Source organism: Polypterus senegalus, chromosome 1 (genome assembly GCF_016835505.1).
Source record: "Polypterus senegalus isolate Bchr_013 chromosome 1, ASM1683550v1, whole genome shotgun sequence".
Lineage (NCBI taxonomy): Eukaryota > Metazoa > Chordata > Cladistia > Polypteriformes > Polypteridae > Polypterus > Polypterus senegalus.
In genome coordinates this window covers 201,032,196-201,050,054 of record NC_053154.1, presented here as the reverse complement: position 1 = coordinate 201,050,054, position 17,859 = coordinate 201,032,196, and the positions used below count along the sequence as shown (strand labels likewise).

General features: G+C 38.8%; 1 protein-coding gene across 4 annotated transcripts in view; it reads left to right on the top strand.

The window, feature by feature from the left end:
• lrrc71 (leucine rich repeat containing 71) overlaps positions 1-17,859 on the top strand; it is a 69,064-nt gene that overhangs the window by 25,847 nt on the left and 25,358 nt on the right. For all 4 annotated transcript variants that reach the window (XM_039741845.1, XM_039741830.1, XM_039741837.1 and 1 more), the window contains 4 exons: positions 48-207; positions 2,614-2,697; positions 11,735-11,824; positions 11,975-12,088. In XM_039741845.1, the coding sequence (XP_039597779.1) occupies positions 48-207; positions 2,614-2,697; positions 11,735-11,824; positions 11,975-12,088 (448 nt within the window). The remainder of the gene's footprint in view (positions 1-47; positions 208-2,613; positions 2,698-11,734; positions 11,825-11,974; positions 12,089-17,859) is intronic.

Genomic DNA, 17,859 nt, shown 5'->3' with positions numbered 1-17,859 from the left:
TACACTAAAATATACAATATTAAAGATATCTCTTGCATCCCTCACAGGCTCACTCATCTGTCTTTGAGAAATAATAAGATTGATGAGGTTGGGGCTAAACTGATTGGTCAAGCACTGTCCACACCAAAATTAGCAAATAAGAACCTGACATCCCTGAACCTAGCATATAACCACATTGAAGATGCTGGGGCTCTGTATATTGCAAAGGTGAGTGTTCTCAAGCCAGTAGTGTTTGAAAATAATGGCAAAGACAGTGACACATGAAAGTGCAATTTCTCAATAGATAATTGTTACTACAGTGGTGTGAAAAATTATTTGCCCCCTTCCTGATTTCTTATTCTTTTGCATGTTTGTTACACAAAATGTTTCTGATCATCAAACACATTTAACCATTAGTCAAATATAACACAAGTAAACACAAAATGCAGTTTTTAAATGATGGTTTTTATTATTTAGGGAGAAAAAAAAATCCAAACCCACATGGCCCTGTGTGAAAACGTAATTGCCCCCTGAACCTAATAACTGGTTGGGCCACCCTTAGCAGCAATAACTGCAATCAAGCGTTTGCGATAACTTGCAATGAGTCTTTTACAGCGCTCTGGAGGAATTTTGACCCACTCATCTTTGCAGAATTGTTGTAATTCAGCTTTATTTGAGGGTTTTCTAGCATGAACCGCCTTTTTAAGGTCATGCCATAGCATCTCAATTGGATTCAGGTCAGGACTTTGACTAGGCCACTCCAAAGTCTTCATTTTGTTTTTCTTCAGCCATTCAGAGGTGGATTTGCTGGTGTGTTTTGGGTCATTGTCCTGTTGCAGCACCCAAGATCGCTTCAGCTTGAGTTGACGAACAGATGGCCGGACATTCTCCTTCAGGATTTTTTGTTAGACAGTAGAATTCATGGTTCCATCTATCACAGCAAGCCTTCCAGGTCCTGAAGCAGCAAAACAACCCCAGACCATCACACTACCACCACCATATTTTACTGTTGGTATGATGTTCTTTTTCTGAAATGCTGTGTTCCTTTTACGCCAGATGTAACGGGACATTTGCCTTCCAAAAGTTCAACTTTTGTCTCATCAGTCCACAAGGTATTTTCCCAAAAGTCTTGGCAATCATTGAGATGTTTCTTAGCAAAATTGAGACGAGCCCTAATGTTCTTTTGCTTAACAGTGGTTTGCGTCTTGGAAATCTGCCATGCAGGCCATTTTTGCCCAGTCTCTTTCTTATGGTGGAGTCGTGAACACTGACCTTAATTGAGGCAAGTGAGACCTGCAGTTCTTTAGACGTTGTCCTGGGGTCTTTTGTGACCTCTCGGATGAGTCGTCTCTGCGCTCTTGGGGTAATTTTGGTTGTCCGGCCACTCCTGGGAAGGTTCACCACTGTTCCATGTTTTTGCCATTTGTGGATAATGGCTCTCACTGTGGTTCGCTGGAGTCCCAAAGCTTTAGAAATGGCTTTATAACCTTTACCAGACTGATAGATCTCAATTACTTCTGTTCTCATTTGTTCCTGAATTTCTTTGGATCTTGGCATGATGTCTAGCTTTTGATGTGCTTTTGGTCTACTTCTCTGTGTCAGGAAGCTCCTATTTAAGTGATTTCTTGATTGAAACAGGTGTGGCAGTAATCAGGCCTGGGGGTGTCTACGGAAATTGAACTCAGGTGTGATACACCACAGTTAGGTTATTTTTTAACAAGGGGGCAATTACTTTTTCACACAGGGCCATGTAGGTTTGGATTTTTTTTCTCCCTAAATAATAAAAAGCATCATTTAAAAACTGCATTTTGTGTTTACTTGTGTTATATTTGACTAATGGTTAAATGTGTTTGATGATCAGAAACATTTTGTGTGACAAACATGCAAAAGAATAAGAAATCAGGAAGGGGGCAAATAGTTTTTCACACCACTGTATATGACTTGAAAATAATGGATCTTTTAATTAAACATTGAGTTTAACAGTATACTGAATAACTAATATTTTTAATTGGCCTATTTTATAGAATGTGCGGATCTTGATTATACTTGATGTAAAAAAGAAAGACTATACCTTAACAAGCTTGTTCATCATTTATCAGATATTTTGATTTTTGGAGCTATATTTCATTGTGAGTTGGTATTTACAAAATGAGTCTTTGATAGTGCGTTTTACACGTGCAATATTTTATGTATGCATGATTCTTATATATGTTAGTTTTTGTGATGGCATAGTAGTGCAGTAAGTGGCACTGTTACCTCACAAATCCAGCATTCTGGGTTTGAATTTCACATCTGGTTGATGTCCATATGGTACTTAAACATTGTGTTAATGCAGGAATGGATTCTTCTTTAGGTACTTGTTTTTTTCCACATCCTTGGAGATAGGCTGGTTAGGTTAATCAGCAGTTCCAAATTGGCCCTATATAAATGTGTATGTGTGTGTCTAAGTGTGTGTATCACAGGTACACTCTGGCACTCTCTCCAGGGCTGTTTCCATGCACTAACCTGATTTATTATGTATAAGAAGTGCATTTTGATTTTTAATATCAATCAATTCTGTTCAGTAACAGCATTTTGAACTTCACGGCGGTTTAATGTTTAATTACATAATGTGAAATAATATTTTTGTTTTAGGGCTTAAGACTCAATCGTGCACTGCTATGTCTCAATCTGTCACACAACCAAATTGGCGATCAGGGTGCAATGAAGCTTGCAGAGGTGAGATCATGAAATGTAGTGTAACTTGCCATTTATGTGTAAAATTCATCTTCAAGTTTTATTTTCCATATTTAAATAGTACATTGATTTTTTGTCTGTTGCAAATTAAAATAATCAGAAGTTAATCAGCATTTCAGAAGTTTTAAAATGTAATGTGACATGTGATAAAAGTACAAAAGTACATAATTTACTGTAATTATGTTTGTTGTTAAGTGATAGCAATCATACAGCTGAGGTGAGAAAGGTTTGTGCCTGAGATATTCAAAGTCCTGTAATAAGGCACAAACTTTATTAGCAAAATGTTTGTTAATTATTCTACCATTGTCTACCTGTTTATTTGTTGCATAAAGAGGAGTGGGCTTAGAACACTTAGTACACTACAATTAATGTATTTCAAAAGCAAGGAAGAAACTATGTCTATATTTAGTTTTTTGGGCAATGGCACTGTGATGGTTTTACTAAAATATTCACATACAATGCAGAAGAAAAGTGAGAAATGTGTATGAATTCAAGTGTTAGCTAATCTGGGAAAATATAAATTCTGAAAAGGGAAATGCCCTCTGTGGCATTTGGTTCATATGATTTTACCTTTTTAAATGTTCTCATTTGCATGCACTTCACACATCATCAATATATTTCTCCCGTAAATTGAGCCAACTCAAAAACTTTTTCGCTAATCAGTGGGTCTGTGACATTATAGATTATATGTAGGGGTAGGCAGTATGGCCAAAATTGTTTTATCACAATATCATTTAAAATTAGCACAGTATAATTTTTGTGCATATACTTTTCAGACGGAATCCAGTTTAGGTGCTTCTGTTGGCCCAATTCTATAGGTAAACATTGGGTAGTTCTGCTGTGATGTTTCTTTTCATAAGGATGGATTTAATCAACTAAAGTAGTAATAACAATAATAATAAATTTTATTTTTGTATCTCTTTTCCTATGCTCAAAGCACTTCACAGAAGTTCAGAATGAAAAACAGGAAGACAAAAAAGATTAGATACACAACATTGGATACAGAGTACAAGCATGAAACAGTAAATAAAGATAAAAAACAGATGGCCGATATAACAAAAAATAAATCAAAATAAAATACAAAAAAATAAAAATTATTCAGAGCAACAGGACAGAGAGGTAAACTGAAAGAAGGGTCAAAGTGTTAGGTTAAATTAATTGCTTTCCTGAACAAATGAGTTTTAAGTTATTTATTTATTTATTTTTAATGATTTGAGTCAGATGATCTAATTATTTTATATTCAGTATAATTTTTTTGAGCAAAATTAAAAACAAGAAGAACTGAACATATTATACTTACCAGTAAAAGGCACAACATCTTTGAAAATGTGTACTATATAGCCTATACAGTAAAATAATTGAAACAAGATTCAGTAAAAAATTTCCAATTCTTTTGGTTTCCAGTTGAACAAAATCAAAAATGCCCAACTAGACTTTAATATTGCCTTTCAAAATATCTTTATGAACATGAAGAATTTACAAACATTCTAAGACAAACCAAAGAAACTTTAGATCTGTACTGACTGAATACTGCCTCAGCAGAGGCTATCAAACTAAGCTCTGCAATATAGCCTACTAAAGAAAGCTTTCACACTTGTCACATTAGTGATTTTTCAAAATCTTCTTTCTGCTGAAATCAGTGTTGGTGGCCATTTTTAGAAAGATATTCTAATGAAGAAACAACATAAGTTGTATGAAGCAAAATGGCCCCCTTTCCATTGCTTTCTAACTTTGATGATATGCAATATTTCAACATACATGGATTAAAAGATATAAAAATAATGCACATTGTAGCCTACTTATAACTTTTATTTCTTTATCTAACTTTATATAACTTCATTCTCCTACTTTTTAAAAAGTTCTGTGGTGTGAAGTGGAACAAATAATCGTAAAATTTTAATCAACTTCTTGTAGGCCCTCTTCAAAGTCTGAAGACATGATCAAATCAAAAAATAATTTTGGATTGAAGGGGGGTATAGGGTGGGGGGATTTCTCTTCAAAGATCGAAGATGAAATCGCAAATACTTTCAGAGGCTTTTCTTTACCCTTTAATTTCGGAGGGGATGTTAGCTTGTGCGTTATGAGAAGTGCTGGCAGAAGGTAACATAACACCCACTACCCACTGTGTTTTGAAACAAGTAACATAGGTGGCTTCTCCTACGGCAATAGGAATGAATGCAAAATTTTCTGCTGGTTGAAAAGTTTTTTACCAGAGTGTCATTTCTACCGGTTTACTGCACACCACTAGTTGAATCAGTAGTTTATTATGTCTGCATGGTTGGTCACTTGCGTCGTTGCTAGAAACTTCTTAGGTGGTGAAATTTTTTGAGACGTCTTCCTGTGACAAGACATCAGCTTTCCATTCTTATTTACTGGGAGATAAGTTATCACAACATTGATTCAACAGAAATACAAAGCCCACCATGCCTGGCAAGAATTCTGTTTCTGATCTGATTTTTAAATAAAGCAGGTTCTTGTGGTTGGTATAAATTTATAAAACAACTTCTAGTTATTGTCTTCATCCGTTAAGTGCCAATTTTGTGGCCAGCAACTCTGTTTCCTATGTCATAATTCTGCACTGCTAATGAATGATTTCTTGTGAAAAATCTACAGAGATGCAGCTCATTACTGTATTTTGTGATAAAATTTGAGTTTTGTCTGATACTAGAGGCATTTACCTTGAGTATGAATTAATTTTGTGTGGTCCAAGTGTCATAAACTGGAGTAAAAAGGAATGATTGTTTAAGGGTATCAAATGACTTTTAAATCTCAGGTGTCCAAGAAAACGTCTTTTGAGTCCTTTCTGATAGTGATGTCATTGGGGAAATAATAAAACTGAAATTTGTGATAACCCACCAGAAATAGTTTGCAAAGCCCACAAAACTCTGTACCTACTCCTTACTCTCTGGCAGTCCCCAATCTAAAAACAGTGGTTAATTTTCTCTTAATTATTCTCTTACCTATTTAGGATATCCCATAATCCAAAAACAGACAAAAACTTATGAAAGTCACACTTTTCAGGCTTCATGTAAAGTCAAGTATGAAATATGCTCCTGTGTAATATTAGAAAATATCAAGATGTCGTTAAACTAACCTTAACTGTAATGGCTAATAATTTACAAAAATGTTTTGTCAAAAGTTTTAGAAAACACTTGGCAAGCCCATATCACATTACTTTTGTATTTATAATGTCATGAAGTTGTGTTTTAAATCCAGTGTTCCACTGATCTTCGTCATGGATTTTAACAAGTTGTAAGTGCTACAAAAGTCTAGTTTTATCACCACAATGAAACCTGTGACCTGATTCAGTAGTTTAGAAAGAGGAGTGAATAGCTGTTCTTTCTAGTGATCTCATTCAGCTCTCTATAATCGATACACTTTTTTTAATTAAAGTAAAGGAGCAACTGGTACTTATTCCATGGAATAACCAATAAGTGATGGGAAGGGTTGGGTGCCGTAATGACAACTATTTATTAAAAACATCTAGATAATTTTCATAAAATCTGAACAAAAGGCTGATTGTCCCAACGGGTTAATGGAGGTATGGACCTTTTTAAAATAGTGCTTCTGTATCCGATCAATAATAGAGTTATGTTTTTAAAGAGTTGGTATAAGAAAATACATAAATGAAGAATGAAGGGCTCTAACTCGTAAAATTCAAAGAATGCTTTATCTTTACAGTAACTATTTTGCCTAATGTCTTTCTACCAGATGACTACATTTGGTGTGTGTATTTCAAGGGTAAAACAAAAAAGGAATAATTTCTTAATCAACTCAGTCCTAATAAATCTGAATCTATAAAGACCTGTGTACTTTAACTCTAAATCATTTGATCGAAAAAAATGAATTCTTTGTTTTCTACTTCTGGGTTTACTCTACCAATCATAATTTATTGTGAAAGCTTTAGTTTTTCCCTTTTCTTTTATTAATTTGGGACATTTTGCACTTCCTGAGTTTCCATAATCAAAGCACAAGTGATTAGAAATGCATCTCTGAAGCTCAGTATCTGCAACAACTGTTTCCCCTAGCTTCATTGGCTCCCACCTATTCTTTCTTTCTTTTTGCTGAAACCGTTGAGATAGTACCTGTTTTCTTCTTTTGTTGTAACTTTCTTTCCTCAATATGGGTATCATTTGTCAAAGCCAAATCTGTTACTTCTTCAAAAAAATCTCCTAATTTCATAGTAAGAAGTCCTTCCTTGTAAAACGATACAGGCATGTGTCCTTCCCAGCCCACATCACTTGCTATAGTTATCAGATACTTGCTATTGCCTAAATTTCTTTTTTTAAACCCTAAGAATCCATTGACTGCTGCTTGATTTAATCAAAGATTTTCTTGAGGTCTTTTAAAAACCATCCAGCAAATTGCCTCTTGAGTGATTTGCATCATAGCAAGATGATGTTCATTCCAAGTGATTATCATCCAACAGTGAAGTTATCTATGTCACCTTTGCTTTGTCTGTGGTACAAGTTTATAGTTGAAGGTCAAAAATTAAGAAAAACTAATTTAAAAACTCTCTGCAATATCTTTGGTAATGTGAACAGTGAGATGGGTGAGGAATCTGGGACTCCAAGCTTTAGTTCACTTTGCCTGGTAGATGAGTCACTCAATCAATTCACTCTAGGATTACAGTAGTTGTTATAATTAAGTAATTAGGTCTATTCTGTTTACTGATCTCCCCTAGCTGTTGCTTCAGTTCTCAAACATCTTTCTGAGTCTGTGTCAAGTCTCTGAACACATGCTTGATCTCAGCTTGCTTACATTCAGATCCGAAATTCACTTATGCCCTGGGTAATCTTGTGGTTATGAGTGTTGAAGACCAACTGATGTGACGTTTAAAGTAGAAAGAATATACTTGTTTCTTTTGCAAATAACATCAAAAGCAAAAATGACTCTTTCTCAAAGACTGAAAATAGCATTGGAAAAGGACGGAAGCCATTTGCTAGAGGGTTTCAACTGTAATTATAGTCATACAAGAATTGTAAAGAGTCATTCACTGAAATTCTATTATTTTATTAAAAGTCCAAACACTAAAATAAAAACTGAATTGAGACAAAAGAGCAAAAAGTCATAACCAGTACAATGAAACCAAAATTAGTGAACCACATTTGATCACTGATCAAATTCATATCTTCGACAGACCAGCTGCTGTGCTTCATTGTATCTCATTAATGAGTTCTTGTGACATGAGTCATGGTGAAAGTTCCTAGCAACCCATTGTCTGCTCGTAGCGAGTACTGAAATAAAAATGTGTCACAGTTACAATTTAAACAAATGAAAATAATATTAAAATCTATCTCAAATAAATAAAATCCAAACAAATATAAAAAGAAAGCTTGAAAATTAAGAATTCAAAATATAAAAACCTCGTGAAATTCAAAAAAATCGACCAATGCACCAAAAATCTTTTTTCTCTGCCAAAGTAAGTTTCCTAGTTTCTTGCTTTCAACTCAGTATTTAATATAAATGTATACACATTAGAATTTTTCAATGAATCCTTGAGTCTGCATTTTCTTTAAGTGGACGAGTCCCTGAGCCTACAGTAAGAGGTCTCAATATAGTCAAATGTTTTTTGATTTCCTAAGGGCCTTCAATACCATCAGGTCATCCTTGTTAAGGGGTAAGCTTAGAGACCTACAGTTTGAAGAGCCTATGGTGTCCTCAAAAATGAACTACTTGTCTGGCAGACCACAGTTTGTGCTGCTCAAAGACTGTATTTCTGATATGGATGTAAACAACCCTGGAGAAACTCAAAGAACAGTCCTGTCTCTTTTTCTCTTTACTCTATATGTCTTAGACAATAAATGTACAGTAATTCTATTTTATGTAGTGTACCGAAATCCACAGATGATTCTGCACTCATTGGGTGTGTTGATAAGGAAGATGCGATGTGTATAGGATTCATATGGAGAACCTTTTTTGCTTGATGCAGAAATAATTGTCTGCAATTTGACATTAGCAAAAACAAAGATCTGGTTATTGACTTTTGCCACACCAAACAGCCTGTATGTCTGGTCACTGTTCAGGGAATGGTGGTAGAGATCTGCATTCATACAAGTACTTGGAGATCCACATCAATGACAGGTTGGACTGGTCTCATCACATGAAGAAACGGTATAAGAAAGGGCAGAACAGGATCTTTTTTCTTAGAAGACTGCATTCCTTTAATGTGGGGAATGACATCCTTGCAAGAGGGGCTCACCAAATCAACAAGCTAAGTAGAAGTCAGGATCAGTTATGGCACACACTCTGTACCACCTAGAGATAGTAGCAAAGGAGAGAATCAAAACAAAATGAAGTGCTATTTTTGAACAATGCTGTACATTCCCTCTCTCTAACACACTAACACTGAATACTTTCAGCCAACAAATTATTCAGTAGAAGTGTGTCAAGAAATGCTATTGGGATTCCTTTATACAAACAGCAATGTGTCTGTATAATGCCTTACTGTGACTGTAATTGCCAAGTCAGACTTTTTTTCTTGTATGTGTGTATCTATGTTTCTATCTATTTGTCTGTCTGTCTGTCTGTCTGTCTGTCTGTGTTGTTAAGTGGCAACATCTGATCAGTATAGAATGGTAGTACGTTCATAATTAGTGATGTGCTATCATGCCTTGGTGTGTACATCACTTCAAAACTGAAATAAGAGTGGTGCAGAGTTATGTTTTTTTTCCTGGTAGTACTAGGGTGTTGTACTGTGTTAGGCATTATGAATGTAGTGAGATGTCAAGCAAAATGACACCTTTTATTGACTAACTAAAAAGATTACAATATACAAGCTTTCAAGGCAACTCAGGCCCCTTCTTCAGGCAAGATGTGATTGCTTGAAGAAGGGGCCTGAGTTGCCTCGAATGCTTGCATATTGTAATCTTTTTAGTTAGCCAATAAAAGGTGTCATTTTGCTTGACTTTTCCTGGTAGAAAAGAAAATATGAAAATGCTTTAGCAGCCCTTTTTCAGATTACATTGATCTTATATAAATGTTTGAATCTTAGGAAAAACATAGCAGTAAAATGTTAATGTTCCTACTAGTTTCAAGAGCACCTCATGGAATATTTACTGTAAATAATAATAGTTGGACTTTTAAACCTGCACTGTTAGTATTTCTTTAACTCTGGAAATTTCAGGATGGATTTCATGAGCTTGATGGTTTCTGTATTTTTAATAACCTAATTCGAGAATTGTTTCCCTTTTTATAATTGAAGCAAAATAGTTTTTTAATTCTATGGGATGGGAAAGGTACATTTTTCATCACATAACAACTCTGGGTTTGAGTGAGGGGAAACAAAATTGTAAAACAATGGCAAATTTTTGAGATATGTAAAGCATAGTTGTCGTTTTATTGGTAGACAAAAATATAAAAGAGCACAGCAGAGATAACACAGGTAATTAAACAAAATGATACATAGAGTCTTGTAGATCATTTTTGTTAGAATTTAAATCCGCAGGAGTTTTTCAGGTGAATTTAAAGTGTCTTTGTATATTGAGTGAAGTCATTGACCTTTTTTAGAGCCTTAAACTTTACAGGAAAGCCCAAATCTTAAATTTGAATTAGCTGATTTTTATATGGGATCTTTAAATTCCACACAGATATTCCATGTTACTTATAAATGATCTTTCTGTAAAATGATTTTGCTGTCGCATTAATAGATCTGCTTAGTTTGAGCATTGTTTTTTAACTACTTGTGTAAATAAGTATAAAACAAATTAAACTTTTTTGGTAGAATTTTGGTTGTATCTAATACCCTTTTTTACAGTAAACAACACTTTAATTCTTTGTTATCTGTGCATTATTTACAAGTGGTACATACCAGTTTAAAAATTAATATTCTTTTAATTATAATTTTTTTCCTTATGTTGGAACTGTGAACTGTTACAATGTGAAATAAAGGAAGAGATGTGGCTGCTGGAAAGTTCCTTATAACAGGGGTAAACTTTGTGATATTTTACCTAAATAATTTTGCAATGCAGCTGGCATTAGAAATGCAGGTCATGTATTTGAACTTTTCCATAAATATTTTATTATGAGACTAAGTAAAGCATTTAAACATGCATTTTGTAATGGAATTGTGCCAAAATCTTTGCAGATTCCACTTTACCCATGCTGCACGTGCAATGGCAGGGTGCTTGGTATGTGTCAATATGTGTGTGTGCTGTTATGCTGGGGGGATGGACTTGCAGTGTCTAAAGAAAGATCATGTAACTTGTGTGGAATTGTGCATTGAGTGTTGTTTACTTAGAGATGTTTGTTCCAGTTTACTGTTTTAACAAGGAGTTCACAACAACAAGAACACATATTTTTGGTAAGTTTTTTTATAAAAAGATATTCTAAACTGACATGATAGACTTAGTTAATGCTTATTTGTTTCTCTTCTGACAATATGGAAACTTATTGGTTTGGAATCTGTTTCAATTGCATGAATAATGATATGTCATGTTATACCAGATATTTAGAAGAGTACGTGCTTTACTGATTAAAAAAAAAAAGTTTGAGCAGAAAGACTGTGTCAAACACCATTCAGTTTAGCACTGCAATCCATTTAAACTCTAAAGTCTTACTGCAGGTTCATCACATTTTTATTAAACAGTTCTTTCAATAATTGGTACTCCTAAATGCCCATTCTATTTTACATTTTTTGAGTTATCTATCTTTGCTCCACATTTGTCAAAACATTTAATTGCTCCCTTCCCAGGGATTGTTCCTGCACTGCGACCCTATTCTTAATGGATTAAGAGATGGATGGATTATCTTTTACAACTGGAGCACTCATTTTTATAAGCCTATTTATTTAAAAAAAACACACCCAAAAAGCATTGTACCTATGTTTTCTTAATAGCTATTTTTTTTTCTTTTTATTGCTGACTGTACAGTATATAGCAGAGTAAAGACTTTTCTTATTTCTTGTATTATATCACTTTTTCTATCAACTAGTGCCTATGTTTTCTTGTGATTCCTAACATTGTGTTGCTTTAATTATATTAATCATTCCCAGTTAAATAAATGTATTTTAACTTTACAGGTTTTAGGGCCATTTGCTCTTACACATGAAGAGGTAGTGGAAAGAAGAATACTTTTGTTAAGCAAGGATTCACAGGATGGACCAAAATCGGTACCTCCTCTTATATTTAATTTAGTTTTCTTCTTAAACATTAAATTTTTTGTGTTTTTCCATAATAAGTGAAACCAAAGAAATACTAATATTTAATCAAATTAAAAACTAAAAGTTCAAGCTTCATATGTAATTTTTTTTTGTCAATAGCCATTGTTTGCAAGAAGAGCTGACTTGAAAGGGGAGCGATCCCTTAGCCATTCTAGTAGTATATCCATTGATCGCAATCAAAAGACTAAAAGTGCTGCCAAGAAGAAGGATAAGGTAAATTATCATAATCTTCTTTTCCTAATGCTATTCCAACTTGGTTTGCACCTTTTTTTTACCTACATCCTGATTAATAACATGACTTGAGTTAACTCACTTTGGTAAGAAGTGGTAAGATAAATCCTCAGGAAAACAAACACAAAACACACTTCTAAAAATGTTCTGCTATTTGTGGAATGATGATTAACAAAGGAGACTAGATCAGAAATTTAAATAAATAAGGAAGTTGAATATTCTTACTTAGCTGCTCTGCATACCTATGTGCTTCTTTTTGCATTCACCATTCCAGCTTGACTGACATTGTTAGGTGGGTTAATTCAAACTGATCATTTTCTATCCCAGATTCAAATTGAACCCCAGGAAGGTACAGTACTTTTACATTATGTAGTTAAGGGGCAAAAAACTGCATCCCAATGCGCCCCCTGTACACCACTTATTAGTAGCTTTGTACTTTAGGTCTTACAAGTGTGCAAGAATGTGTGGACCATTCTGCTATGCTGTTTTGGGTAAACACAGGGGTTTCCTTTTGTTTTAATTGTTAGATTGAATAGTGTCTAATTCTTAAGCATCTAATAGTGATAAGAGAGAAGTGAGTTAAAATGTACATTGGCCCACATATAAAAGTGACTCTTCTTAGACTCTGAATTTTTTACATGCTAATTAGAACCTTGGTGAATGATGTGTACATGTTCAAGCTGCAGATTCACTATTATTTTTTTCTTTGTGCAAAATATTCATATTATACTCCTATGGTATAACCTAATGCAGGGATGGGCAAAGTTGGTCCTGGAGGGCTGCTGTGGCTGTCTTTGTTCCAACCCAACTGCTTAATTAAAATCCAATTCTTGCCAATCTCAGACCTTATTTAATTTAATGGCTTATTAGTCTGCAATGTTAGGTTCTTATATTGTAGATTTTTTTTTTACTTTCCAATGATATCATCTAAATGATTTTTTAGAAGCCTAAAATGGATGCATTGAGCATTGCATGCTTCTCACTCCCGACCACCTGCCTCTATTCCTCACAGCACGGGCTCTCCATATCCTGCTTCTCGCTGTCTCTTTCTTTATCCTCCATTGTCTTTCATCTTCTTTTTCATTCTGCATCTGTTTTAATGACTAGGCTCCCTTTTAAGCTATGTCCAGATGCAGGTGCCACAATCACAGACTCTGAGGCGTGAACAAAGCACCTGACTGACCTCCTCACATCTGCATAACAATGTGCGATCAGCCAAGCACCTCATTAAACTCAGAGGAGCTAATGCATGTTTTAATGTGCACCTGGGCCCACCTGGAGCATGAATGCTCTGAATTAATTAATTTAATTTAAAACACATAATGCCACAAAACTCTCTCATCACATCCATGATTTATTGTATTGTGTAAGCAATGCTGGATTACAACTCAAAAGCCAATAGTCACTGTTAGCGTCAGAAATCTTCTAGTTAATCATGACTTATATATATATATATATATATATATAGTGTGGCAGTAGGGGGCACTAGTGCTCCCTTGAACCCTCAGGGACAACTCCAGACACCAGGTAAAAGTCCAAGACTTTTTATTTTCCTTTTCCACAGTGCACCAAGCACCCTCCACACTACTCATAAATCACTACAATAAACACAATAATTTCTCTACTCCTCACCCATACACTTGCTCCTCTACCTCCCAGCTCAGCTCAGTGTCTGGACTGAGGCATCGTCCTTTTATAGCCCCTGACCCAGAGGTGTTCCTGTCCCAACAGTCCACAGTTCCTTATTCCTTCCAGGTCAGGACAATCAGTCCGTTACTTCAACCTGGGAGCACGTTGTTCCTTCCTGTCACGTGATTGTGACGTACTCCCGGGTCACAAGGCATAAAAGAGCCCATTGGCCCCCCCACAGCGACTCCTGGTGGCCCCCAAGGTATCCAGCAGGGCTGTGTATAAATACTACAAAGTCCATAAGGCCCTGCTGGACCTCGGGGCACTATCCTGCTGTCGGGAGAGCTCCTCCTGGAGGCCTGGGGGTGAGGACCAGCATGAGAAGCCGGCAGTCCTCCACAGTTCCCCCCCCTTAGCGACGACTTCTGGGACGGAGCGTCCAGCCCCGCGAGGGACGTCCTCCTCCAGGAGGACGCATCAGCCGGACCGTGGCTGCGTTGTCCCTGTCCTTGAGTGAACCTTGGGGGAACGGTATACCCCCTGTCTCCCCGGGGACAATGGCGCCACTTGTGGCCCAGCCGCCGGCAGTTGTAGCACCGGCGAAGTCCTCCTGGTTGCCTCCCTCTGCGAGACCTAAAGCACCTGGGGAACTCCGTTAGTGTCGTCTCCACCCCTTTATCTGCTAAGGTGGCCATTACGGCTGCTGGGCTGCCCTCACGCCTTCTCTCCATTATGTCGGGAGATCCACCTTCTCTTTTGGGGATCTCCCGCTTGATCTGGGGCTTGTGCTCAGCCTGAGGCTCCCTATGGAAAGAAGAGAGCCTCTTTGCTGTCTGCATCCCCGTTACCTTCCACTTACTAGGAGGCGGCGTCATTAGCACCGCATCGCTCTGATGAACAGCACTGTTTAGCTGCACCGGCGCGATCGGCGCTTCACCCGGCACTCCTGTCACCGGTGCTACCCCGCACTTAAGACCGGTTGGGTTCTGGAGGGCTGCACTGCTCCGGAAAGCCACGTCAAGCGCATGCCCCGGGCTGTTTGCTCCAGTCCCCGACCATTCGGTCATCGTGCCCCACTCTCTTGTCGGGCACACGGTGCTTTGTCAACCGCTACTCATCCTCTGCGGTGCCCGATCGCACTGTGTCCCCTTATATTCTACGACACGGGACAGACTCACCTGCACTCCCGCATTGATCACCACTGGAGCTTCCCGGCCCAGCCGCTGCGCAAAGTCCCGCAGACCCTCCAACGGTGCTGCTGCCGTCGCTCCCAATTCCTCCACACGTTCCTTCAGTTCTTTAATATCCTGCAAGAAACGGTGCAGGGGCTCGAGGTATTTCTCGAGACCCCTTAAGTCCATACAGTTAGTGTTTACGACCGGCTGTACTTGCGCTTCCGCCTTTCTCGTCTCGTCCGGCCGGGAACCAATGAGCACGTCCTTCCCTGGCACGTGCTCGGTTGGCGAGCGCAAAGGCTCTCGGGTCTTGAAGTCCTTCGAGGTCTGGTTGGCCGTTGCCGGCCGACTGCCTCCCTCCCCTCCTACTGTGACGGAGAGCCGTCCAGTCATCTCCCGCACCTCGTGGGCTTTTGGAGTTCTCGCCGCTGCTTCACTCGCCTTCTTCTCCCCTTCCAAGAGACTCGGTCTCGTTGGGGAACAAACAACCTCGTCGGAGGACTCAGAGCGACCTCCACCTTCCCGGCATCCACCGCGGGTGACCAGTCTGTTATCCTCGTAAGGGGCCGTCACTAGTTGTCTCTCATCCTGGCTTGCCTTCTGGGAGCAGCGGCCATTTTGCGGGAACGTGAGCCAGGCATCCGAGACGCCGCTGAGATTCTGTCTGCGGGCGTCTGCAAAACAGGATATAAACAAACCTGAAACGTCGGGCGTTTTACCTGCACCTACCTCCGTAGTGGGTGGCGGAATCCCCGGGCCATCTAGGGAGTCCGACGCACTCGACAGCTGTCCTTGTCCCGACAGTCGCTCTACCCGGGCTTACTCGGCCCGAATTAGCGCTCGGTCTTCCTCGCTACCGTTCAGGTATGTCCAGGACATCTCAGCGTCCGTCATGTTTTGCACCCAGCTGGGACTGACCTTTTTTTTCCCGGTCTTCTTCCCCATCACGGTCCGAAGTAGCAGAAGGCACACCGACGCAGCGCTCTCCGTAGGAGTGGGTGTTTGCACCTCCGTGCGTTGACGAGTGTCTTCCTTAGGGTGGTCTGCCCACACAATATTTATATTTAATGCAGGTCCCCTGCCAACAGACGGCCAGAAAATCCTGCCGGCTACGCCAGTGTGGCAGTAGGGGCGGTTCAACTCCAGACACCAGGTAAAAGTCCAAGACTTTTTATTTTCCTTTTCCACAGTGCACCAAGCAGCCTCCACACTACTCATAAATCACTACAAGAAACACAATAATCTCTCTCCTCCTCGCCCAGACACTTGCTTCTCTACCTCCCAGCTCAGCTCAGTGTCTGGACTGAGGCATCGTCCTTTTATAGCCCCTGACCCGGAGGTGTTCCTGTCCCAACAGTCCACAGTTCCTTATTCCTTCCGGGTCAGGGCAATCAGTCCGTTACTTCATCCCGGGAGCACGTCGTTCCTTCCCGTCACATGACCGTGACGTACTCCCGGGTCACAAGGCATAAAAGAGCCCATAAGCCCCCCCACAGCGACTCCTGGTGGCCCCCAAGGTATCCAGCAGGGCTGTGTATAAATACTACAAAGTCCATAAGGCCCTGCTGGACCTCGGGGCACTATCCTGCTGTCGGGAGAGCTCCTCCCAGCGGCCTGGGGGTGAGGACCGGCATGAGAAGCCGGCAGTCCTCCACAATATATATATACTAGCAAAATACCCGCGCTTCGCAGCGGAGAAGTTGTGTGTTAAAGAAGTTATGAAAAAGAAAAGGAAACATTTTAAAAATAACGTAACATGATTGTCAATGTAATTGTTTTGTGACTGTTATGAGTGTTGCTGTCATCAAGGATTTGATTATCATTATTTGTTTCAATCAGGTTCGTATTTGGAGGATGTGTTGTGTTCAAGTTACATTCCGCGTTTGTCTAGTCTATCCCTGACCATCTCATCTTCGTTGTCAACCGTTATAAAGATAACAGGTTTCATTCATCGAAGTGATCACTACCCAAATCAATACTCGTGAATCTAAGATGTTCAACAGGCATTCCTGGTGTTAAGTTGTGGATTTGCCTGCGAATATTTAGCGGCAGCGTGTCTATGAACTAAAAAAGTTTGTCTTGCACTTTTGCCGAGTTTGCGCCAAACACTATTCTATCCCTGACCATCTCATCTTCATTTGCATAAGCACAGTCCTTCACCAGCAATTTTAACTCTATTACAAAGTGATCAAAAGTCTTGTTTATACCCTGCGTCCTCTCATTAAACTTGTATCTCGCGAATATCGTATTCATCTTAGGCATGACAAATGCCAGCGGCAGCGTGTCTATGAACTTAATTTAAAGTTAAGCTTTACACCATGCTTTCCTATTCATTTGCATAACCACAGTCCTTCACCAGCAATTTTAACTTTGTTACAAAGTGATCAAAAGTCTTGTTTATACCCTCCGTCTTCTCATTAAACTTGTATCTTGCGAATATCGTATTCGTCATAGGCATGACAAATGCCAGCAGCAGCGTGTCTATGAACTTAATTTAAACTTAAGGTTTACACAGTGCTTTGTTTCTGCAGTAGCTGCACTTATGAATATGCTTGTATGCGTCACTCGCTTCATATTCTTTTGCTGCCTTCTCAATTGTGTAATGCGTTTTTTGTTCAGCGCTCTTTGGAGCTCTTGCTTGTTCTCTGAGTACTGCGTTCACAGTCAGTTCACGTGAGCCGCTCTGAGTACATGCATCGTAGGTTCTCAGCTGTGCTTGTGTTATCTCGTGCGATCTTGCGATGTCCACGGCTTTATTTAATGTTAGCTAAGACCTGGCACTTAAAAGTTTCTCTCGCACTTTCACTGAGTTTGTGCCAAACACTAGTCTATCCCTGACCATCTCATCTTCGTTTGCATAAGCACAGTCCTTCACCCGCGAATATTTAGCGGCAGCGTGTCTATTGGATTGCTGCCGACGAACGGCCTTATATAGGCAGGCACTCAGTT